Here is a 25,446-nt window from a genome sequence, read left to right on the forward strand (position 1 = left end):
CCCTTGCAAAGCCAGCGGGCCAAGGCACTTAAGGGGGCACTTAAGGAAGCCCACCCCTGCCCCAGCCCTGGTACAATCTGTGGGCAAGGCAAGAGCCCCCAAGGGCACACTTGCCTGCCTGTACACTAATGCCAGGAGCCTGGGCAACAAGCAGGATGAGCTCGTCCTCCTGCTCAGTGCAAAGAAATATGATGTCACTGGGATAACGGAGACCTGGTGGGACTCCACCCATGACTGGACCACGGGGATAGAGGGCTATACCCTGAACAAGAGGGATCGTGTTGAAAAAAGGGGCGGGGGTGTAGCTCTCTATGTGAAGGAAAGCTACATGTCCCGGCAAGCTGATGTTGGCGACTGGCATGGACAGCTAGAGACCCTCTGGGTAAAAATTCGTGGGGAATTCGGCACAGGGGACACAACGGTGGGAGTCTACTACAGACCTCCCACTCAAAGTCCCGAGCTTGACCAGGACTTCGCCCAGGAACTGACTGAGGCTGCTTGCTCCAGGACCTTGGTTGTCATGGGTGACTTCAATACCCGGACATCTCGTGGGAAGATCACTCAGCTAAATCTGAGCAGGCGCAAAGCTTTCTCTCCTGCGTGGATGACCTCTACCTGACTCAAGAAGTCTATGGGCCAACGAGAGGCAAAGCGCTGCTTGACCTGGTACTGGCTACAGGGGACGACCTAATCGGCGACCTAGTGATTGATGGGAAGTTGGGTGACAGCGTCCATGAGCTGATCACCTTCATCATCCGCCATAAAGCTGGCAAGTCAGTCAGCAACACAGAAGTCCTTGACTTCAGAAAAGCCGACTTTGACAAGCTCAAGAGGCTAGTCAGTCAGGCCCTCAGGGACCATGACCCCAGGGAGTTGGGAGTTCAAGAAGAGTGGTTGCTTCTCAAGGAAGCGATCCTCAGTGCACAAGCTAAATCTATTCCAACATGGAGGAAAGGCAGCAAGAAGGCACAGCAGCCCCCCTGGCTCTCCAGAGACCTAGCGGACCTACTGTGGCTAAAAAGGAAAGCCTACAAAGGATGGAGGATGGGATTTACCTCCAAGGAGGATTACTCCGTGCTGGTCCGGTCCTGCAGGGAGCAAACCAGGAAAGCCAAGGCTGCAACTGAACTCCAACTAGCTTCAGGCATCAAGGACAACAAAAAGTCCCTTTTCAGATATGTGGGGAGCCGGAGGAAAAGCAAGGGCAACGTTGGACCCCTGCTAAACCAGATGGGGCAACTGACAACTGACGCCCAGGAAAAAGCCAACCTATTAAATAGGTACTTTGCGTCAGTCTTTCATCAGTCACACGGGATGCCCATGCCTGCTATGGGACAGGGAAATCTGGGTGAGGGGGATCCCCTACCCTCCATCAATGCTGACCTCGTGAAGGAACACCTTGAGAAGCTGGATACCTTCAAGTCAGCTGGCCCTGACAACCTGCACCCCAGGGTACTCAAGGAGCTGGCGAGCGTCATAGCCCAGCCCCTGGCACGGATCTTTGAAAACTCCTGGCACTCTGGTGTAGTGCCCGAAGACTGGAAGAAGGCCAATGTGGTGCTGATCTTCAAAAAAGGGAGGAGAGTGGATCCGGCTAACTACAGGCCCATTAGCCTGACTTCTATCCTGGGGAAGATCTTAGAAAAGTTTAAGGAGGCCATCCTTGAGGGACTGGCCCAGGCTAACATACTAAGGGATAGTCAGCATGGGTTTGTTGCGGGTAGGTCTTGTTTGACCAATCTCATTTCCTTCTATGACCAGGTGACCTATCACCTGGACGAGGGAGAAGAGATTGATGTCATATATCTTGACTTCAAAAAAGCTTTTGATCTGGTATCCCATGATCACCTCTTGGCCAAACTGGCCGGTTGTGGCTTTGGCTCCACCACGATCCGCTGGCTGGGAAATTGGCTTCATGGTCAGACCCAGAGGGTTGTGATTGATGGCAGTCACTCATCGTGGTGCCCTGTGACCAGTGGGGTCCCTCAAGGCTCTGTCCTGGGACCTATACTGTTCAACATCTTCATTAACGATGTGGACATTGGAGTCAGGAGTGGACTGGCCAAGTTCGCCGATGACACCAAACTTTGGGGCAAAGCATCCACGCCAGAAGACAGGCGAGTGATCCAGGGTGACCTGGACAAGCTCAGCAAATGGGCAGACGAGAACCTCATGGTGTTTAACGCCGAAAAATGCAAGGTTCTCCACCTTGGGAGGAAAAACCTGCAGCACCCTTATAGGCTCGGCAGTGCTACGTTGGTTAGCACTACAGAAGAAAAAGACTTGGGGGTCATCATTGACCACAAGATGAACATGAGCCTCCAATGCGATGCTGCGGCTAGTAAAGCGACCAAAATGCTGGCGTGCATCCATAGATGCTTCTCGAGCAAATCCCGGGACGTCATTCTCCCCTTGTACTCGGCCTTGGTGAGGCCGCAGCTGGAGTACTGCGTCCAGTTTTGGGCTCCACAATTCAAAAAGGATGTGGAGAAGCTTGAGAGAGTCCAGAGGAGAGCCACGTGCATGATCAGAGGTCAGGAAAACAGATCTTACGATGACAGGCTGAGAGCCATGGGACTCTTTAGCCTGGAAAAGCGCAGGCTCAGGGGTGATCTGATGGCCACCTACAAGTTTATCAGGGGTGACCACCAGGATCTGGGGGAACATCTGTTCACCAGAGCGCCCCATGGGATGACGAGGTCGAACGGTCACAAACTCCTGCAAGACCGTTTCAGGCTGGACATAAGGAAGAATTTCTTTACTGTCCGAGCCCCCAAGGTCTGGAACAGCCTGCCATAGGAGGTGGTTCAAGCGCCTACATTGAACACCTTCAAGAGTAAATTGGATGCTTATCTTGCTGGGATCCTATGACCCCAGCTGACTTCCTGCCCTTTGGGCAGGGGGCTGGACTCGATGATCTCCCGAGGTCCCTTCCAGCCCTAATGTCTATGAAATCTATGAAATCATAGGTTTTATTTCCTTTAGAAAAGCTCAGATCAGACATGATGCTTGACCCACGTTAGAAGAGGTTAATAAAAATTACTCTTTTTCCAGAGCTTACAAAAAATTGTTTCTCTACAACATTAGTTTTCATTGGGGTTTAACACAAGCACACATTTATTTAATTGCACTTGCTCATTCTTTTATTGGTGGCAGGAGACTGGAATTTATTTATTTACATGATTTGCAGGCTGCTGACGTTCATGAAAAGGAAAGTGATTTTGCACATCTCAACCAGCTTTTAGCAGCGTAAAAGAAAAGGCTGAATCTGTGCATAATGCTTTCTTGCTGTGCACGTGTCATGTGGAGATACAGTGGTAGGTGCACTTTTTCATAATGAGTGCACAGCATGTTACCATGATAAAGCACAGCCATGCACAATGCCAGTCTCAAACGTATAACGTGTCAATAGATCTCTCACAGCCCCTTATTTCAGTGAGAATTATATTTTAATTTTTAAAAATCCTTTTATAGAATTCACAAATAGCTGTGTTGTTTGTCATTGATTCATTATCCTCTACCTGAATGAGGAGGATTTTAAGGTCTTTTCAGAAGGTTGAGTCTTAAGTTATTTTATTTCATTATAGTTAGAATTAAAGTCAAGCAGACTCAACAGGTTCCTTGGTCTGTAGCAAACCTGAAGCTCATAATCTTCCATAAGATTTGTTAATTCTGATATTATAAATTATAAAAAGAAGACCTTATACCATGACCCAGAGCAATATATGCATGAGACATCCACTGAATTGCTCTCCTGCATTTGCAATGTACAATAGTAGAGTACATATTCCATAATTACTTGAATTAGACTAGTTTAAGATTTTAATTTTCATAGGTAGTTGCAAATTATAGTAAAAAAAATATCATGCTTGACATGAGCTACTCTTCAGCTGACCTACATTATAGAAGACCCACTGTGAATTATCCTGGTTTGCTGAATTTTGGTGAAGCAAGAGAATCAGTGAAATCCATCAGCTAAATCACTGCATGGGGAGTGAGGAGACCTGAATCGTATTCCTGGATCAGCCATGATTCATACAACCTTTGGAATTCCACTCAAACTCCTTATCCCTCCACTACCCTGTTTGCAACATAGGAATAGTAATGTTTGCCTACTTTGTAAAGCATTCTGAACTCATCAGATGAAAAGCACTATGTATGTACTACTAAGTATTACTGTTAATAGTTCATTATAAAACTGGAATTAAGTGCCATATCCTTATCCTTTTCTTTTAAAATGTTTTTGTGGGCAAGTGCTACTCATTAAAATGATATATGATTTTTGCTGTAAGTTTATATGACTGTTGCAGGGTAAACTGGCTCATAAATAAGGATGTGTTATAGTAATCTTTGAGCCAGATTTGTACACCTAAATGCCTTTGAATATCTGGACAAAATAAACTGTCTGCTTATGCATGCTTCAGAAGTTGGTTTTTAAACTCTTGTCTTCTGGTTCTTGCGAAGATGTTCTTAGAAAAGGCTGCTGCCTGTGAAACCAGATAACAGTATTTATGATCGACAGGCTGGTTCTCTCGTTCTTTTGCTCACACCTCCTCACTCTCCCCCCACCCCGCCATTTGTGATTAAGGGAATGAACCAAGGTTAATATTCCTGTCCTTGAAACTGAATCTATCCTTGTTCACAGTACAGTTAGCAAAACAATTTGGATATGGCACCCTTCATCTCTGGGCCATTAGTTTATTTATTACAAGTTGATAATGACTAATGCTAGACAATCACCTTGCTGGGGTTGTTTAACCCCAGTACTCTTTCCTGCCATGGCAGGGGGGCAGACTTGGCGATCTGCTCAGGACCCTTCCGACCCTACTAACTATGAAACTGAATGCTGTGTATTTTGTAGGCTTGGTACCCTATAAGAAACGAAGGGGCAGATATACGCTGGTTGACAGACATTCAAATCACAAAATAGGTTGAGCCACTGAAGGGAGACAGATGGAGGTCAATTTGGATTTTCCTCTTGTATGCGGCCCTTTCTTTACTGGGGTGAATCTCATGTTGATTGGGTGGAGATGCTGCTGTAGCTGCTCTTTACTGGTCTACAAGTAGACTGAGTATCGTTATGGGAACTGTCAAAGCAATAGCTACTTATTGATCATAACTAGAACCTAATCAAACCCTAGTGTATATATATATATATATATATATATAGCTTTTGTTGTCATCTGTTAAACTGTTTCTATGCCTTAAAAATATTAGGCATCACAAATGGAGACTGTGTTGGGTAGGTTGGTATGGAATGTAGTATTCTCACTTTACTAGTGTGGATAAACTAATGAGTGACTTACCAAAAGCTTTGTAGCAAGACAGTGGTAGAAACAGGACTAGAGTCCAAGATTCCCCAAACATGCTACAACCACTAGACATTAACTCCCTAAAACTCCTATCCATTCCTTACATAAGACTACACACGTTTGGTGATACGTGTTACCTGTCAGCTCTTGAGGGAGACCTGGCACCCAGCTGGACTTAGAGGAATTTTTCTATTCCCCGCCCCCACCCCCCATTTAACCAGAACTAAGCAGAAGAAAAGCTTAATAGGCATCTCGGGCCATACATTCCCTGGCCCCGCTATGGGAGGCCCATTTAAACTTGATTGACTAAAACTCGGTCGCCGGGTTAGGGAATGCTGAGGCAAGAGACCGAGTCAGAGTGGGTATGGGAGACATTTGAACAATGATTAAGGGTTCATCACAGCATCCAGCCCGTTGGAGCCCTGGCCACAAATGCTGTCATACTTTTCCCGGGATGACTGGTGGAAGTCCTCCCCACACAGTGTATAAACACTCCAAGTAATCCCCTTAAGTCTGTTAAAAGACTACAGTAAAATCTGAAAGTCATGCTAAGTTGAGGCTTATTCCCAACAGGTAAAATACAAAACACTAATGCTGACTTCACAGGGCAAGCATAGCTAGGCCATCTAAGAAGATCCCTTCCAGTATATTCATAATAATTTCAAGCTGGCTCCTGTGTGTCTGGTTACTCCTTAAAATTAATGTTTTTCCTGGTTGTTAATCAGTTTCTTGAGATGTTCCAAACCAAATAACCCCTTGTCACTGAAAAAGGTAATTCATTTAAATTTAAACTGTTTATATAACAGGATTTTCCCTGTCAATTATGGCTTGGGACCCTCTTGATTTAAACAATAAAAAGAATACTTTGAAGAGGCTAGACTAAGGGTATAAGAAAGCTGTAAAGCAGCAAACCGTGTGCTTCGAGAAAGAGAAATCTCTCTGACACTATCCGCAGCTGTTCTCAAGAAGCTGGGAGAAACAGATCATCTCATCTTCAAGGATTGTGCTGGGAACTTTGCTTGTCAACAAATCACCTGAGTGCCTTGGAACGGTGAGATCCCAACTCGCTCACTGGCTCTCTTTCTCTCTCTAGGCATAGCTTTCTGGACCTAAATTGTATTAGTTAAGCTTGAGCTATCTTTCCCCAAATATTCAATTAAACCAGGGTAATATTATAATTGTTCTGTTTGTTTTTCCTTGCATGTCTATTATTACTAGTACCATTATACATTTCATATACTTAGCAATAAATAACTTTTATAGTCAAATTGGTGGTAACTGGGTGTCTTTTTCCTTCTCTACTTCTCCTTCCCCACTGGCTCTGCAGCAACACTTCTTTTATCTAAGCTAAAGATCCCTGTGAAGCCTAGAAATACTGTGGGGTCTGCTCATCAAGAGGCTACCACTACTAGGATAGCTAGGGCAAAAGATTGGGACACGCTGAGTTTGAGTGTGGGGGATCAGCTTGTACAGGCTGATTGACCCAGTTTGGCTCATACGTGCCCTAATGAACTGAATGCTGGCCCATGAGGGTGTCAGCTGGACACCCAGCCGGATTCAGAGGTATTCTGTTTACCTGTTTGCTTGTGTCTGACTGCATTTTACTGTTACCTTAATGAACTGATTCCTGGCAAATGAGGGTGTCAGCCTGTACATGCTGATCAACCCAGCCAGGTCAGGCGCATCACGTTAGTGTGTGTGTGTGTGTCTATTTGACTGATGTGGTGGCTGGAAGAACCCAGCCCCACTAAAACCAAGTCCTGCAAGATAGCTCCACTGGGGGTGAGGACTTGCAGGAGGGAGAGATACAGCTCCATATAGAAACACAAGTAACACAAACAGCACACTGATAGAATTACAAAGACCCTAGAAATGTATCCCTAATAAATGAGCACACCCCAAAGTGATGGGCAAATCTGGTAACATACAGCAGTGACTTCCTCCGTCTCTAACTGTCCTTGGTACATCAGAGTAGGATGTCCGAACAGTGAAGACCAAACAAAACTTTTGAACGTACACAGAACCAGATAGACCTGCTTTAAACACGGCATTTCAGAATCCCAGCCTATTTTTATCATATATTAAGAGCTTTGAAACCTTGGCATAACTGAATGGAGCAAAAGAGGGGGAAACAGAACTCAGCATCACTGAATATCTTGCGTGTGTTATCATCACTCACACAGCAATGATTAGGTGTGGTCACTGGGAAAATTAGCCTCAGTAAATACCTGACGTTGGATCAAAAAGGTTCATAAATGCTAAAAATGATTCCTGTTTCTCATCTTAAGGGGATTTGTACATATGCCAAGTTAATAAATGAAGACTGGACTGTAAATTACTCAGTGTCATATTCTCCATGCAAATAACCTCAGCACTGTTTAGTGTTATGTTTAGTTTTTGACTCATATTTGGAGGCAGCTGCTTCTATTTCTCTTTCCCTTCAGGTTTTACACAGTAGGGAGGGACAACGGTTCAAACACTGCAATTGCTAACAATAGTATTTGCCAGTCACTTTGCCCACTGTGTAGGGTTACCATATTGTCAGTTCCAAAAAAGAGGACATCTGTCAGGGGGATGCCTCACTCCCAACCCGCCCCCCCATCCCTGCTGCTGCCTCACTCCTGACCCACAGTCCCTTGCTCCCCCCTTGCAAGTGACCCTGTCACAACCTGCAGCCCCCTGGCTCTGCCAGTGCCCCTCCCTCCCACCCCCAGCCCCCTGACCTTGCTGGTGCCCCACACTCCCAACCCACAGCCCCTTGGCCCCGCCAGTGCCCCACACTCCTGACTCACAAGCACCCTCATCTCTCCTGTGCCCTCACTCCAAAGCCACAGCCCTGCTGGTGTCCCTCACTCCTGACCTGCAGCCCCCTGCTCCCCCAGCCCTGCTGGCGGGGGGCCCCCAGCTGCTCCCATCTCAACTGGGCTGGTGTATAGCATCTCTGATTCATGCAGGCAATGGTGGAGCAAGTCCAGCCCCGGTGCAGGCTGGAAGAAAGAGAAGAGGATGACTGTGGCACCCCTACCTTGATCTGAGGCTCCTATGCCACATCAGGCAGCCTGGCCATGGGTCCCCTCACCCTGCAAGCATGGGCACTCACCGCTGTGCTGCTGGCTCAACTATGGAGTTCCCGGCTGTCCTCAAAGGGCCCCCTCCCCCTTCCCCTGCTGGAGGGGCAGGCATTTTCCCCCACCTCCCCTGCCCTGCCCTACCATAGTCCCAGCCCCAGCCGCCCTACTCCTCCAACCCCTGCCCCCCACACACTTGCGTGCATTCAGCTGCAGAGCTGCACTCAGATGCATGTGGTGCCCCCTGCCTCCAATTGCTCTCCCCCTGCTTCCACCAGCAAAGCAAAGCAAAGCAAAGCAAAGCAAAGCAAAGCAAAGCAAAGCAAAGCAAAATCCCGGACATTTGTTCAGATTTCTAAAAACCACCCAAATCTATGGTAACCCTACCACTATGCCCATCTCACAGATGCTTTCTCAATGCAGAAATGAAGACATGATGGTTTGAATCCAGGCCTGTATGGGTCTTCCTTAGACCCCTTTCCTATTAAATTACCAATCACTAAAAAATGTTGGGTCATTCCAGACTGAGAGCGATGTTCATCCAGGGCATGATGCTTTTTATTTACAGTGGGTCTGCACCTGTAGTCTACTACTTGATAGGAGTCATTAGTAAAGTGAAGACTCTGGCAGGACAAGAATTAAATTGTTTTGGTAATTCTCTCTCTTTGCTGCCCTGAAAATCAGTGCCAGAAGTTGCTGATATATTTTTTTTTACAAATGATCTAAAAACAGGTTTCTAAAACATACTCTTTCTTGTGCAGTAGTTTTAAAAATGACTTTGCAAAATCCTCTCGGGTATGCAGTTCCCTGCTACAGTAAACTAGCTCAACTAACCAACTTTGTACCCTGAAGATCTAAGATGGAGATCTTCTATCCCAGCAGTCCCTAAAAGCCTGTCAGATAAGACCCCTCTCTTCCTCTATAGCCACTGCAATAAGCCACATGTGGTTTGCTTCTGAAAAAGAAATGCTCCCAGATAGACACTTTACAGACTAAAACAAAGTGGAGCTCCTCAACTGTCTCGTTTGTATGTGATGTATTCTCTTTGCTGTGATGTGGCTTAGGGTCTGATTTTTTGCTAGTGCCAGGTGGAGGATACTAGTTTCCCTTTGCTGCCTGTAATAAAGTCAGAATGACCATGCTATGGTATAAATTTCATTTCTAACTGAAAACTGGAATAATTCCAGCTTTTGGACATTTTCTGTTTTGAAGCTCTAAAAGGGTTTGGGCTCTGGAGAAATCTGGAATCCTCAACATTTTGTTCTGCTTTTAGTTACACCTGTGTAAAGCCAGGGAGGACAAAGGATTTAAGTGTAATTGAAAGTATAATCAGAAGCCAATGGGAGTCATGCTGCCAGGATCTTTGTTGCGTGTGTTGATACCAGAGATAGTGCTGGTTAGTACTAAGCCCTGAGCAGTACTGTGTGCCTCCCCCCTCACCTCTTTCCCTACTCTGACTCGAGTTTTGGCAGCAGGGAGGGCCGAAAAGCGGCAGTGAAATGGTGGAAAAGCAGCCAGTGGTTTGTTGCTGTGAGGGAGTAGGAAGGATGCCATCCCCTTTTTCACCACCACCACATATAGAGTAGACAAAAACTTTTTTGGTTGCAAAAAAGGGGGATCATGTTTTCCCTGCCTCTCCTTCCCTTCCTCCAGCTCCTCCATCACACCTCTACTACTTCTCTTCCCTCCCTGCTACCCAGGAGAGTGAGGTGGGCCCTGCTGCAATTTGCCAGTGCCCATGGCTTGTGCCCTGCTCCCCTTGCCCCCACCCATTTCCCTAGTAGTTGATACCAAATGCCATTCAGACCCTTCAATCTCCAGCTGAGTTTGCAGAGCTTTTGGTTAAGATTCCCCCTACCCCAACTGATGCACCTTAAACTCAGTACAGAGCAACTGAGATCTAACGCAAGAAACAGAACCAAAGCTTGCTTTAAGGTTGTAACCAATGCTAAGGTAGATTTTCTGCCCCTCAGAAGGCATAGTAAATAGGATCAGAATTTTTCATATATTCTAGGTTTTCAAAAAAGCCCTGATTAGTTGCATCTTGCAGCACAGTTTGAGAACACTAAAGCAATCATTTTAAGCCACAAAGTTAGATGCAGCTCCAAAGTTTCCCAGCATCTGGGGGCGGAGGTGGGGATGAGAGCTCATCTCTAATGATGGTGATGATGCAACTTTCCCGACAGCTCTGTTTATTTCAGCTGTTCCACTCTGCTGTCATTTCAAGTGCAGCTGTACACAGAAAAAGTAAAAATGGCATCTTACTCCAGTGCTTCCTGCTTCTTGGGTCCTATCTGCTTACTTTGCTGATAAAAATAAGTTGCTCCTATTGCCTGCAAGGCAGTCTAAGAGCAAGCTGGATTCATTTTGCTTCCTACATCATGAATGTTCTGACTGCATCATTTGTGATGAGGTAAGGAGAGGAAATAAACAGTGCCTGACTTGCAGTTTGAGTCTTCAGCAATGGCTGTTGGGGGGGGGGGGGAGGGAAGCCATCTGTTGATTTACAAACTGAACAAAACTTTGTCTGAAACTCAGTGGGGGCCCCCCTCATTGTATTCTTCCGATTAACTTTGGGTATCTTCAGATTGATTTTAGGTAACTCCTTTCCTCTGCACTGAATATCTGTAACTTAACTGTTTTCCTATGGAGAGCTGAATAGTCTTTTAGCTTGTTTCAGCCTACTGTATCTTTTGCTACTTAATTATTTCCAACTGACAGGTAATGTCTCATCCGAAAAGCTGAAAATTATGAGAGAGGAAAAAGATTTCTTCTTGCTTGAGACATACAGCCAACAGACATTAAACAGTGCTTATGTCTGCCTTTCCAATATGTTTGGTGCAGTTCCCACCATTTCCCACTACATAAGAAGAAGAAAATACACCAATGTACAGGGATGACTTGGCAGAGCCCCAGAGAGGAGCAGTGCATCCGTGTTACATCCTGCTCTTCTCAGAGAAGCCCGTCTATGCAAGTAGCATGCTCTTCTGAGTGCAACTGCTCTGGCCACAACAAACTTGCCAAATGATCAGCAACCTGTAGCACAAGAAAAAGCTTCTGCTGGCCACAAGATCATGCCCAGTCCTGTGAGCTGAGTCAAGAGATGTAATGCATTCTTTAGTCTCCCACGTAGGGTAGTTAGGGGAGAACAATCCTTATAAAGTGTTCTCTGGCCTCCCTTCCGCAGGGCATAAATCAGCATGGCTGTGTAGCAGTTTGGGAGGTTGCACCAACACCTATCTCGTTCAAGATTCACAGACACTAACACCCAAAAGTTCTTCCTCAGGCAATTAAATGTTGTTGGTTGTAGACTTGTTTGTCTAAGGACATAGGCAGACAAGGTTCTTTGGGTAGATGTGATATCTTTTATTAGACCAACTAAGTAGTTGGAAAAATTGTTCTTTGCAAGCTTTTGGGCACAAATGCCCTTCTTCAGGCATATGGTGAATTCTTCAAGCAATGACACCCAACAGTCTTTTCACCGAGTCACCAGATTCATGGTAATGGTCCCTATCCTACTGCTGGTAGGGAAGAAAGAGTGGGGTCACCATGCTCCACAAGCCCCAGTCCAGGGCCCTGGACATTGAGGCTACTAGGCCACAGTTTCACTGCTCCCTTATCGCTGCTCCCAGCTGCAGTTCTTGACAGTCTTGGCCGATAGCTCCTCTGGGAGCTGTCCAAAACCAACCCTCCAGGACAAACACATCTTTCTAAACCTCCCTACCACTTGTCCTTCTTCCTTTGATTTAAGCCATATGTAGTCAAGAGGGTGGAGCTAGAAATAGGCAGACCTCATCATCTTAAAGGATCCCCTTTCCCAAGGATGGAAGAATTTTGCACCTCTGGAATGGGGTTTCCTTAGTCCACCACTGCACCATTAAGTTTATATTATAGGGACAAGGAACCATCTGGAAGACTTGTTGTGATAGATTTTGACTCAGCCTTGAATTAGATACCCTCACTTCTCCTGGTAGCCACCTTGGAATGTGTGTTGCTTATACCATCCAATCATCTTTGGCTTACTGGAAGATATTTAAATCACCATACAGTATTTTGATCACCATACAGAAAATAGGGAAATGTTTGTTTTTTAAACTAGAAGCAAGGCTTTGCTGTTTGTAATCCAAACTCTAATAGTATCTTGGTCTTTGGTGTTGGCTACCCTTTAACATTTTAGTGATTCAGTCTGGCCAACTTTAAACTGAAACAAAACCCCAATCCTTAACTAATATTCATAAACTACTTTTGAGAGCCAGCTTAAAATGGGGGGTGGGGTGCAATCACAAAACATAAATAAGAGAACACAAGTCTATTTTATACTTCTACTATAACAAACTGTTAGTCACTTACAGGGCAAAGCACACAACTCTGACTATAATTCTTATTGCCGGTCTCTCAGACTCTTAGGTTAAATTTCCACAAATCAATTTTCATTTTAAAACGCACTTAATTGAGGACAGTATCATAATTAAAAACAATTTAGTTCAATTTCAATTCTGTTGTGTCATCCTGATTAAACTGGCCATGCACATATGGGGAAAGGAGAGTAAATTGTCACTGAGTATCCACAATTAAACAATTTATGGAAGGTTGTTGCAATTTAATGTGCAACAAGAAGCCTCCACACTCCTGGCTGTGCCAGGTTACAAAATGGATTTGTTTATAAGTATTAATTTCATTCACTCTTACTAATAAACATAATGCACACAACTAGAATTTCATCTTGACAGGATTTTATAGAATAATATAAGTCGGGTCGAAAGGGACCTTGTAGATCTTCAAGTCCGACCCCCTGCCTGGGCAGGAGAAAAAACTGGGCTCAAATGACTCCAGCCAGGTAGGCATCAACCCTCTTCTTAAAGACCCCCAGGGTAGGAGCCAGCACCGCTTCCCTTGGAAGTTGGTTCCAGCTCCTAGCTGCCCTGACCGTGAAGTAGTTCTTATGGATGTCTAATCTAAACCTCCTCTCCAATAACTTGTGGCCGTTAGTCCTTGTTATGCCAGGGGGCGCTAGGGGAAACAAGGTCTCTCCCAAACCCTTATGGTCCCCCCTAGTGAGTTTATAGACTGTCACCAGGTCCCCCCTCAGCCTTCTCTGAGGATTTAGTAATTGGCAAACAGGAAGCCTAGAATGCAAATCACTGACACCTATTTCAAAAAAGCCCTTAAATCACAGCACAATCTGAGTGCATTATAAAAAAGGTGAGCCAACTTTACATGGATCAATTTGGAAAGCTGTCTTTAAAACAAAAAAATCTGTTTAAAAATCCACATAATATTTCTATGATGCCTACCTTAGCAGGATTCTCCCCTCAGCCAGTACAGTGCAGTCACCCCAGAAGTTGAACGTTTGCCCCCTACTGCTTCTATTGCTATGTTTTTAGTAGGTTTGAACAGGGCACCACAAATATCTGGACTGGACAGGGCAGTCCCCTGGTTTTAGGAGAGATCTGGGGTAGGCATAGCGGCTGTTTAAAGATGTTACATTTTTCTAGATTTAATCCAGAGTACTATATGGCACATGGACACCTGCAGTCTGAATTAAGATTGGCTCCAGTCCGAACTAGGCAATTTAAACAGTATTAACCAACATGTATATACAGCGCTGATTTAATGGAAAAAAAACTTTAGGAACTCATCATATAAGCATTGCAAATATCAATCCCTGCAAAGGAAACTCAGTTGAGTTTCTGCAACAGCACACAGGCTATCAGGCACAAAGTAACACCTTTACAAAGTCAAATGTGCCAATGACAGCCCAGAGCCCTGTCCAAGCACACAGGCTACTGGTCTGTGAAGAAAGGAGACAACCCCCTTGCCCCCTCCCCCCAACACATTTGCTGAGATGGTCATCAACACTGCGGTCAACTGCATCTGTTACGGCTTCTGGAACACCACTTTAACTCTCAGTAGGTTCATATCAATGTAGCTTTAACAGGCTTATTATTGCCTCCTAATTACTTCCAACCATAAGCCCATACATAGAGGCTGCAAATTGGGTCTATTAAGGGGCTGACGGTCAATGATCATCTATTAACTCTTAATTCAAATTGAAATGTGATTCTGTGTAATGCAAATCAGTTGACATGGATTAGAAAGTGGTGAGCAGATGTACAAATGGCCTGTGTTACCCAAAGAGATGATTTTCATTGAATTTACTGAAGACTATTGTCACGGGAAAATCTTAGATATATGCTGCCATCACAGAAGAACTGGAACTGACATGCACATTGGACTCTGCGAGTGGAAGTTCCAAGGCTCACCCAGCCCTTGCCCCCTGGGTGACCTGCGGAGCTGTCAATCATTGTTGACCTACTTCCCCCACAGACGCATGCTCAGACTCTGTCAGCTTCTGACTGAGAGCATGCTCAGTAATCAGACTAGAAATTTCTCTGTGGAGAGCGTTCTGATTGGCCACTAAATTTTGATAAAAGTTCAGTGACCCCCTCCCACCGGGGGGAGACCCGGACCCAGTGTGGGTGCAGAGACTGCTGTTAGCAGAGACTGTCTCACAACTGGGGAGACCCGCGTAGCTGGAGACAGAGGCTGCTTTGGCAGGGACTGTCCTCCAGTTAAGCCCTTGGGCTTATTGGTCTCCTTCTTCATTTGGCTTTTAGTGTCATTCGTTTCTACTTCATATACTGTATTGAACTGCTGGCTTACTTACCTTCGTTCTGACCTTCGACCGCGATTTCGGATCACCCTTTTGGACTCTGTTGATAACCTGGTTTCTACTTATCTGGCTTGGATTGACCTTGGCTCCTATCATTGATCACAAGTCGGCTCATCCTCACTAACCTGATGTCTCTGCTGCATCACCTCCCGGTTTTCCGACCTCAGCTTCTTCCACCTTGGACTGGCGTCACGACAAGTTACAGTTTTGTTACTGTTCGTTCATGTTTCTCGTTAATGAGCTGTTGACCAGCCCTGAGACTAGCAGTGGGCAGCCACACCTATCCCTGAGCTTGCACCGGGGGTAGAAAGCAAGGGCTTGCTGTGAACCTCGTGGGCCAACAGACCCCTTTGTCGTTTTTTGTTGTTTAATTGTTTAACTGTAACTGAAGAAAGCACCAATACCTACGCCTCAGAAGCGTAAGTCTAATAAATACTCTCTGTTTAAAACCTGCTACGTATCCGTGTCTCAGAGCTCCACGCCAGTAATCCCACCTGTTCGCGTCCAATTTGCCACCGCCCGGCCGCACCACCGTGACCGAGACTGTGAGCTTGGCTCGCCAGCCGCAGATCCTCGACAACTATTTACATAACTCTGCTGTAGCTTCTTACAAAGGGAAGGAAAGGAGTGTGATAGGAACAGAACAAGGTAAATATCGATGAAACAGGATCGTTAAGGGAAGATTCAATGGTGGAGAAGAGGGAGCATGAATACTGAAGGCACAAGGTTGTTTCCTGATATGCAGTTTACAGGAACTGCTTGTCCACAGCTGTACCTCTGTATGCCACCAAGGGGACATTAAGAACACAAGCAATTTCTTTTGATGGCAAGAACAACTGCTCAAGAGCCATCTCCTACCCTGGGGGGGGAGGGGGGGTGGAAAGGGGAATTCTTTCACAGATCTGGGATGCCCTGGCAAGTGTCAGGGTATTACAACTTTGTTGAAATCTCTCACTTTTATTAATTATATTCCTGGTAGTGTAATACACCCCTGTAGCAGAAAGCCACACTGCTCATTCCTAGATCATATGAAATCATTCACCATTTTATGTACAGGTTTTGAATTACAATCTTCAACTTTTCATCAATAAAACAAATATAAAGCCTAAAAAAAAGCATTTTTGGTAGAACAGCGCAGTATACAGAAGCATACTTTCATTACACAATATTTTACACAAAACATTAACCAAAAGCAGAGCCTGTTACTGTTTTGAGAATGAAAAGGCAGTGCCTGGACAAAACTAGATGTTTCACCTCCATGATCAGAGGGGTAGCTTTAACTGAATAGAAGAGGACCTGAAATAGTTCCTGAACACTCCAAAATAGTTTAAGCAGAAAGATAAAAGTACATTTGTAAACAACTTCAAAACAAGAGCTTTTGAAAATGCTAAAGTCACTTGACGGTAAACTGCTAATTCTGCTTAGCTCAGATTGCCATTAGAAAGTCCATTAGATTTTCTATGATGGGTGTATATGCATCTTGCTCGCAGAGAAAACGTCACGAACAAAGTAGGGTAAATAGTTTCAATTTTTGGTGGAATTTGAAGAGGAAGGGCTGAAAAGCAGATATTCCCTTCTGTAAATTAGTTAGACTGGCAATACAATCTAAATATTTAACAGAGCTGAATTCCACAGTGTACAGTAAATGTACAGTACTCATGATGCAAGACCCTTTTTAAATGTAAACTTAAGCAACTGTAAAATTAGACTTTCATATTATGTACCCTTAAATGATGTTAGCATTGCTTTCACTTCCATTAATCAAACTTTGCCATAAAGTGACTTTGCACATGAAGTATTAGTACTGTTGTTTGTTTGTTTTTTAAACATACTATGACACAGCAAAACCCCAGTAACTGTCCTGGGAAACAATTTTCCTTTTCTAATTATTAACCATGCATGTGAAGTCAACCATTAGTATTTATGCTGCTCTACTTCATGCTTAAACACATTAAGAAAGCTGCTGAACACTGACAGTGTCCATTTTGGTAGATGGACAGATGTATGCAAAGAGCAATGCTCTGGATAACTTGTGCTATTCCTAATACTACAGTTATTTTCTTTGCCAATTACATTTTGCTATAAATATGTGTGCCCTTAAGTTGATCCCAATATCAGTTTCAGCTAACTAATGAAATTATCTGCTAAGGTTTCGGGAATGATAACCCTTCTTTTATTTAAATAAAATGAAGGAAGGGCTTTAACTCCCAAACGATTGTCAAATAATAGATTTATTTTGAAGTCAGAATGAAGCCATTCAGTAAATTATCTTTCATCCTTGATATTTTTAATTACTCACACAGTAATATCAAAGTTTATCAGACAGAAGAGGGGAAGAGGAAAATTGCAAGGTTTTTTACTACCAATATCCTGTTAAGTTCACCTAACAGTCAGGCCCTTGCAATAATTACTCATTTGAAATAAAGCACAATGATTAAATAATCAAATGTTTATCTCATCTCTGGTATTTTGAGGACACAGCATCTAAATTTTCATTTTCTATTTTCTCATTACAAAACATTAATGCTACTAAAAACCACCAACAGCTTATTTAAGAAATAAGTTATGACTATTAAAAAAATCCTCATTTTTCTACCAGGTGAAATAATCCAAATAAGCATTTTTTACTGTAAACAGTCGTTATTTCTGCCAACATAATCACGGCTATTAAAGATACTGACCATTTCATGCTTTGAGTTAGTTATATGCAACGCTTCTGTTATTAGTAAGGGCAGCAGGCATTCTATGATGGGCTTGCTTTGAACTGTGATCAAATGACTGGAATAACTAGGATTCCTGATTCAGACCTAAGTAATTTCTCTCATTTTTTTACGCCAGCTTCTTCCATCTGCATTCCTGGCTCCATTACAAGATTTTGTATTTAAAATAAATAAAATTCTCTCAGCAGCCTCCAGTTCCTTACTGGAAACAAACTGATTTACATTTATGGTGAATGCTGCCATATTTTTCAGTGTTTCAAATAGATCATAAAAAAATATCCCATTAACTATTACAGAGGGAATGATTCTATAACCTTTATGTTCATTTGCTTTCTGAATATCTTTCTGAAAATGATGATAGAGGCACAAAAGCGGTAAGCTTCAACACGCATTTGTATACATTCTGATTGGTTTCTTTTATACGAGACCTTTTTACCCAATGAATCACAATACTTTTTGCTCAGTATGATTAGATAAAACTGCATGCCACTCCCTGCACGTCATCCCCGCACATGAAAGTAAAGAAAATAATCTTTTACTTCAAATATTTTATGAATACAAGATTACAAGAAACATTTCAGTCAAAATGCAGGGTCATCAAGTTCTGAACCAATGCTGGCATCAGTTTGATTAATATTTTCCATCTGGAAAAATGCACCAAGCCTAAAGGTAAAATGTCTCACTAATGCATCGTGAATTATTGGTCAAACAACATCATCTCTGCAGTATGGTACATGTTTAAATCCTGAAAATGACTGTCATTGTAAATTTCCTTGAGATGAGACACAAGAACAAAACCATTCTAAACCAGGAGAGTTTGTGTTTTGCTCTTATCGAGGTAACACCAAAAATTAAAAACAAGATCTTATAATTTAGCAGCCACTTTAACATCTGTTAGGCTAGCCTTCACACAAGGAGCATGCATACAGCCACAGTTCACTGTACTTGCTTTAACTTGAGTGCCGTTGATTAACTCAAGTCAATTTTCTCCCACCTTATTTGATTAACTTGTTGAACTGAATGTCCACCATAGGAAAAGGAAAATTAATGATGTTTTAAGTGTAGCAGACAAATATAGGCATTCAGAACACACCAAGAAGCTAACACTCATCAGTTGTCAAAATAAGGAATAATAAAAAAACCAGTCTTTTGTGTGCATATTTTTCATCAGAAAGGTCCCAGTGAATCATGATGTGCCTTGCCGCTTTTGTTGCTGATTTCTGATGACCTCTAATTGTTTTTTGCATTGCTGGTAGTATGTTGAAAGACTTTTGTTTTCATCTAACAACTTTTTATGTTCTTGTACCAGACGGGATGTGTTTTGCTGGTCTTTTTCATCCTGGTCCAGTTCTGCTATTAGTTCTTGTCTAAAAAAAAATATATAGAATAATAATAATAATAATACTAATAATAAATGATAGCATTAAAATGGTATGGAGAACAAAAAACATTCATATCTACTTGCTTATGTGTTTAGCCTCTGCTCTATAATTTTGCTTTTAATCAAACTAAAATTTGTATTCAATTTATCATTATATCTTCATGAAAAACATGAATATGACAAAATCCTACCAATTTGTAGTTTAACATACAGGGGAAATATTTACTCTTAAATCATAGCCACAGTCATTCAAAGTTGCAGAGCATTATCATCTGCTTCTAAAGTCATGCTTTTTATAATGGCTTTAAAATGCAATAGTATAGTGCATGTGTACAAAAATTACCATAAGTATATTACATATTTAACTATATTTTTAATTTTATTCCAACAAGAAATGAGGCTGTTAAATGTTACAGTGCTAGATAGAAAAAACCATTGTAGCAAGAACAAATGCAATCATATAGCAGAAATATTATTATATTCTGGAAAAATTATAAACTAACTCTTGGAATTTTTCACATCTCTCAAAACAGCCAGTTTTCTATTTTAAGCAACTCTCTTGTTAAAATAGTGGAAACAAGAGTCAGGCAGACTATTTTCACAACTGTCATCTCAGTTAATTGATGCAGTAAGTATTCAATACGTTTTCCAGCAACTATTTTTAGAGGAGCAAATAAACACGAACAGTTACTACAAACTGGTTTTAAAAAATAGGTTCTCAATAAGCTCACTAGAATGCCATTTTTTTTCTAATTGCTTATGGTGGGGGGCAAACCTTTTGGCAGGCATGCCACAAATGCCCCATGATGTCCTCAAGTGCCATTCTGGTCACCTTCCCCTGCCTGATCTCCTGCTCTGTTTTCTTCCCCCTGCCCCGTCACTGAGTTTCTCTATCCCTGCCCAACATGCCGCATAGACATTGCCTGTAGCACTGGTCCAGGTTGGCCTCCCCTGGTTTATGAAGTAATGAAGGACAAATTTGCCAGCAATGTTTAGCAACAAAATGGTAAAGAACAAAGTTAATATGCTAATTTCCAGTAAACAAAACACACATGTACCATAACATTTTATTTGCCTCATGAACAATTAAGACATGGTATTATTCACACACATATATCATTATATTTTTAAAATATATATGGATAGGTTTTATTGCTGGTAAAAGAAAGAAATTTCACTTGTATTAATAAGAATAGACGAACTGCGTGATCACATTGCCTGGAAATGAAGGGGAACTGAATAAAACCGTACTTTATGTATAGGACAAGAAACATGCAATTAGTAACACTCATTTCACAGCCCACACTTTAAGAATGTGCAGAAACAATACCATTTAACTCCTTCCCCCCATAAATATGTTAATCCCAACACTGCCTAGTTTTAAGTAACAGCCCCAGGGACCAATATATGAGAAATCTTGTCCTCTGATTGGGAATGTGAAAATTAACTGAGTTACCATATTTCTTCCTTTTCTCCAATTGTCAAAGCAGAAGCCTCATTACAGAGTGCTGCTCCTGCTGCCTCCACATAAGTGTCACAGATGCCTCTGGTTTTCTGTGTAGGCCACACCAAAGAAAAACCAAAAGACAATCTGCTCTTTAAGAGGACTGAGAGCCTCACACTTTCTGCCTGCATTTCCTCAGACACTGGGTGGCAAGTAGGCCAGTTGCTCACAATTGCACTTCCACCACTTCTTGGCACATGTGACCTTTCACTGATGCTTCCCCATCATCAAGAAATTGTCAGGAGCCAAGAGAGAGGGGAGGCAGAACACAAGGGGATGTATTGCAGGATGTAGCTTTGATCCAGCAATCACTTTGGCTTTTACCAAGCAATGCACTTGAACACATGCTTAAACTTCAAACATGTGAATAGTCCTACTGACATCACTAAGACTACTCCAGTGCTTAAAGGCAAGCACATGCTTCAGTACTTTTCTGGATTATGGCTTAAATCCATGGGAAAGAAGCCCTGGAGAAGCACATTGTGATTTCTCAGTATATATAGCATTCAGATGCTAGAGTACAACCCAAAAACAGTTGCCAAAATGTGAAACACCTTGTAATTAACCACTGCGCTAAAATACATTGCCCAAATAAGTACAAATTAAGCCTTAAAAATGTAAATAAACTGCTAGGTCAAGTATTATGTGAACTTAAACTGCACAATGCCTTACAAGGACATAAAACAAAAGTAAACAGTTTTTACAGGCTGTCATGAATGGATGTGACAAAATTGTGAGATTGAAATCTCTCAACTACTTGTAGTAGCTAACTGCTTTATGTTCAAAAGCTTGAAACATTATTTTTCAAAAAGATCATAAATTTGGGAATGACTAACTATTCTCTATAAGATGTTACTGCATTAAAAGAATTCAGTTGGTTGCAAGGTTTATTGTAGTGGAAAAGGAATCTGAAAGTATGAGGTCAGAAAAGTTCACAATGTTTTACTTACTTTCGCTGCAACAACAATGCGATTTCTGTTTGAACTTTCATATATTCTTGTGCCATTTTACAGTGCTGTTCAAACACAGCCATAGATTCTTTGGAGTTTGGGCATGGTGCTAGAGGCTGAAAATAAATCAGACATGTTAAAAACTAATCAACTGATATCTCAATAAACAGTGTGTTATAAATAATTACAGACATTCTACCAGGGTTCAGAAACTACTAAGCTTTTAAAAATAAGTGTTAAACCATGCCCTGGAAAATCTCAGTGCACTGTTGCCAAAGTTGACTCAGACTGAAAAATCTACATTTATTGCTCTAACACATTCTCTTTCAAGGGATGACTAGAGTACTGTTCGACCATCCAGAGCAAATAAAGTTTGAATGAGAATACAGCAATTCGAATCTATGACCTCAAACAAATGATTTCTTATTCAGATGGTTAACTGAAGATTTCAATTGGTTTAAAAGATCATATTTCCCTGGACTTGTTTTTAATAGCTTGATCAAATCTGAGTCAAGCAATCTCGGATTGCAGATTTTTTTTTAGCCTTGTTCAAAAGTTAGGCCAAAAATAAAAACACACATAAATAAGCATAAAAAAAATTGCAGTCAGTAACAATATCATCACTTCTAGAATAATTTGAAATGAATTTAAATTTCATAATCTAATAAAGCATATACTTATTACCTGCAACTGATGATCTAGTGTAAGATAGGCCATTGGGATGGAGTTATCTGATCCATTAGTATCTGTAAGAGTACCACCACAGTTATACTTTCAGTTCAGCTAATGGCTCTTTTCTACATTAAGCACACACAAAACTGCAATTCCTTGCAAAAATGAAAACATTATTTAACAAAACTATACATCAATAAGGAAATGGAATGCATGGAAATATTGCTGTACATACCCTAACATGTAGCCCCCACCCCCAGTGCAGTTAAATGAGTCTTCAATCTTAGAACAAAGCACGTGGAAACAAAAAGTTTTACATTATTTTTAAACATTTATGAGTCATAGTTACGCAACTCAGTTCTATGCAGCTTTTTGCATTTTCAGCCAATCTAGGCAGCCAGCCCATCTGATGAATTCAAATGAAGACTACGTGAACCCAGTCTGACAAAAAACAAGCAGAAGACTTTTGCTCAGTTATAGAATGAACTCTCTTACAAGATTTGGCAAATTGCTTCTTTAACAACCTCTACCTTTTGGTGGGTGGTAGCCTGGGACCCAATAATCTTTCTGAAGGGCCTGGTTGCCCTTTCCCAACCCTGCAGAACTATGGGACTTCTCGATGACTTCAGCTCCAGAGCAACTACATATTTCTGAAATTTAAGATTTTCTTGTTTCCAGAAGGACAGTATTTGAAGAACACAGGACCGTTACTAAGTCTTAAGAAATACAACAGTAGAACTACAGAGAGAAACCCCTGGTCCACCTCTGTGTTACTATCAGAAGAGCATACGTTAAGAGGTATGAAAAAGAGGCCCAACCATGCCCCATAAGCACTTCCTGTAGAACAGTTGTAGAAAAGAAACTAAGGGATTGTGCCTCCAGGGTGGATTTGATTTAAATCATATATATTTAAATCATTACTTAAATCACGATTTAAATCATTGGTCAGGAAACCCCAATTTAATAACGGTTTTTGACAAAAAGTGGTTTCTTGTTGTCTGATATAACTGTAATACATATTATTCACAACTCAGGGATAGATGTAGGATTCATTTTTGGAAGGTACACACTATACATTTCAAAGCAGTGTTTTATTTTGATATTTTTCAGATTAATTTTGCAGCTGTGTCAGAAAACTAAATTATTATTTGGTTATTTTATTACCAAACCTAATTGAAGGGGACACTTGCGAAGTAGTTCCCCTCCCAACGATCTCTAATTCACTAGATTAATCATGGATATTTGGGACATATTTTTACTACGCTATATTACAAGGACAATAACAACAGTCACCAAAAACAACAAATATTTAAAAATTGTTTTATTTCACTAAAACAAGCTTATGTATTTCTGATATTTTTCTTCAACAACATGCATAACTGTTTTAACAAAACAAGAATATGTATTTTTTAATTTTCAATTATTGCCATGATAGGTTTTGCCTTCTAGCATACCATGCCATTGCTAGATCTCAAATCAATGGAGAGGCTATACCCAGAAATTTATCCCTCAAGACTTCTTGACTATTCTACTCAAAATGTTCCTCTCTTGCTTCTACTGGCCCTCCCTCTTTGCATGTAGCTCCAGACTCCTCCTCCTTGTCCAGATTTACTCCACTCACAACAATCGTTTATTCATTTAACTTTAAACTTTGCACTTTTAGAGAGATGTAAGGGCTCGATTCTGTGTACATAACCTTGAAGACAGACAATACGGCTGATGGTAGGTAATCAGGTATCTTATTTCTCATCTCCATATACTGCTGTTAGCAAGGATATTATCTCTAGAAATACAAATCCACAGTTTTACAACTGAAACTAAGCATCACAGAGATGCTTCATGGGACCCTATAGACTGAGCACTGAGTCTCATTGGGTCGAGCGGTTTTCTTTAATCTTCACTAATCTACAGAGAAGCCTCTGGGAACCCCCTAATATAGTCCATGTCCTGTTGTGACCTATTTATAAAACTTTTCTAAAAAGGTTACATAAATATATGGTCTCAAATAGTATATAATTAGAAGTTATAATCACTATTCTATGACATCTTTGAGCTTCAACGTATTTTAAATTAAACATATCTTTATATAGGTTTATTTTTAAAAATCATCTTAAAATCTGATTAAAAAAATTCTGGGTTTTTTTTTTTATTTAAAAAAATTGTTTATTTTTATCCACCCGGATGCTTCTCAGAGACGATGCTATATCTAAGAAAAACGTCCAAAAGGAAAATGAAATAGGAAGGTGGAAATGGAGACAGGAATGTGAAGTGTTTGTTAGAAAAAGAGACTGGAAAGTTGTGGAGAGGAGCCTATCAAGATTCAGGGAGTCAATTACCAAAAAATTTAAACTAGTGTAATCCAATATTCTGTGGGAAAATTCTCCTCTACAGACAGGTGATCTCCATATATAACGTTATTACAAAACTGAAACTGCCAATTTGTTCATTTGGGTCACAAACACATCAATACATACAAAATTATCTTAAGCATGTGCGACTATCCTGAGAATTTCAGTTTGAATCATCAAATATACTATGTAATAGATTCATCCTCTTTACTTCTATTGTTACTGTAAAAGGCAGGAATTTGAACCAGCTCAAAGCAGGAACTCTGCGATGAGCAACGAGAGATCATAATTCAAGGCAGTGTACCATACTACTGGAAGACCAGTGCCTCAATACACAATAATGTGTTATTGTCTGTATAGCAATAATGGCATATCTCTGAGGGATGTCTGGGAGACCCCCCCATGTTGCTGTATTCAAGTAGTGATCTTTCTATGATTTGTTTTGAATTTGTCCAATATCCTTGTTGCTTTGTTTTAGTATGGAGGTTGTGTACCTAGAGTGTGCGCTCGCCCCAGTGTCAAAAGGAATTAAACAAACTTCCTTGCTGATATACAGGACCTCCACTTAACCCAGGAGTTGCACATTCCCACCAGGAGAATTCCCCTGCTGGACCTGGTCCTGGCCACAGGCAGTGACCTGGTGAGGGGACTCCAGGTCCTCGACCACCTGGGCGACAGTGATCATCGCACCTGCTGGAATTCATCATCCAGCACAGGGTGTCAAGGGCCTACAGCAAGGCAGTAGCCCTTGACTTCAGGAGGACCAACTTCAATGAGTTGAGATTAGTAGGAGAGGCACTGGGGTCCTGGAGAGTAGG

At 41.8% G+C, this 25,446-nt stretch overlaps 1 protein-coding gene across 2 annotated transcripts in view; it reads right to left on the reverse strand.

Annotated features, from left to right (window-relative positions):
* Positions 1-15,990: 15,990 nt before the first annotated feature.
* Positions 15,991-25,446, reverse strand: part of MAP3K7 (mitogen-activated protein kinase kinase kinase 7) — a 74,571-nt gene continuing 65,115 nt past the window's right edge. For both annotated transcript variants that reach the window (XM_090036879.1, XM_090036872.1), the window contains 3 exons: positions 22,293-22,354; positions 21,609-21,724; positions 15,991-19,140 (listed from right to left, as the gene is read on the reverse strand). In XM_090036879.1, the coding sequence (XP_089893005.1) occupies positions 18,960-19,140; positions 21,609-21,724; positions 22,293-22,354 (359 nt within the window). In that variant the 3' untranslated portion in view covers positions 15,991-18,959. The remainder of the gene's footprint in view (positions 19,141-21,608; positions 21,725-22,292; positions 22,355-25,446) is intronic.

This window comes from Crocodylus siamensis, chromosome 1 (genome assembly GCF_052110815.1).
Source record: "Crocodylus siamensis isolate JL-2025a chromosome 1, ASM5211081v1, whole genome shotgun sequence".
Lineage (NCBI taxonomy): Eukaryota > Metazoa > Chordata > Crocodylia > Crocodylidae > Crocodylus > Crocodylus siamensis.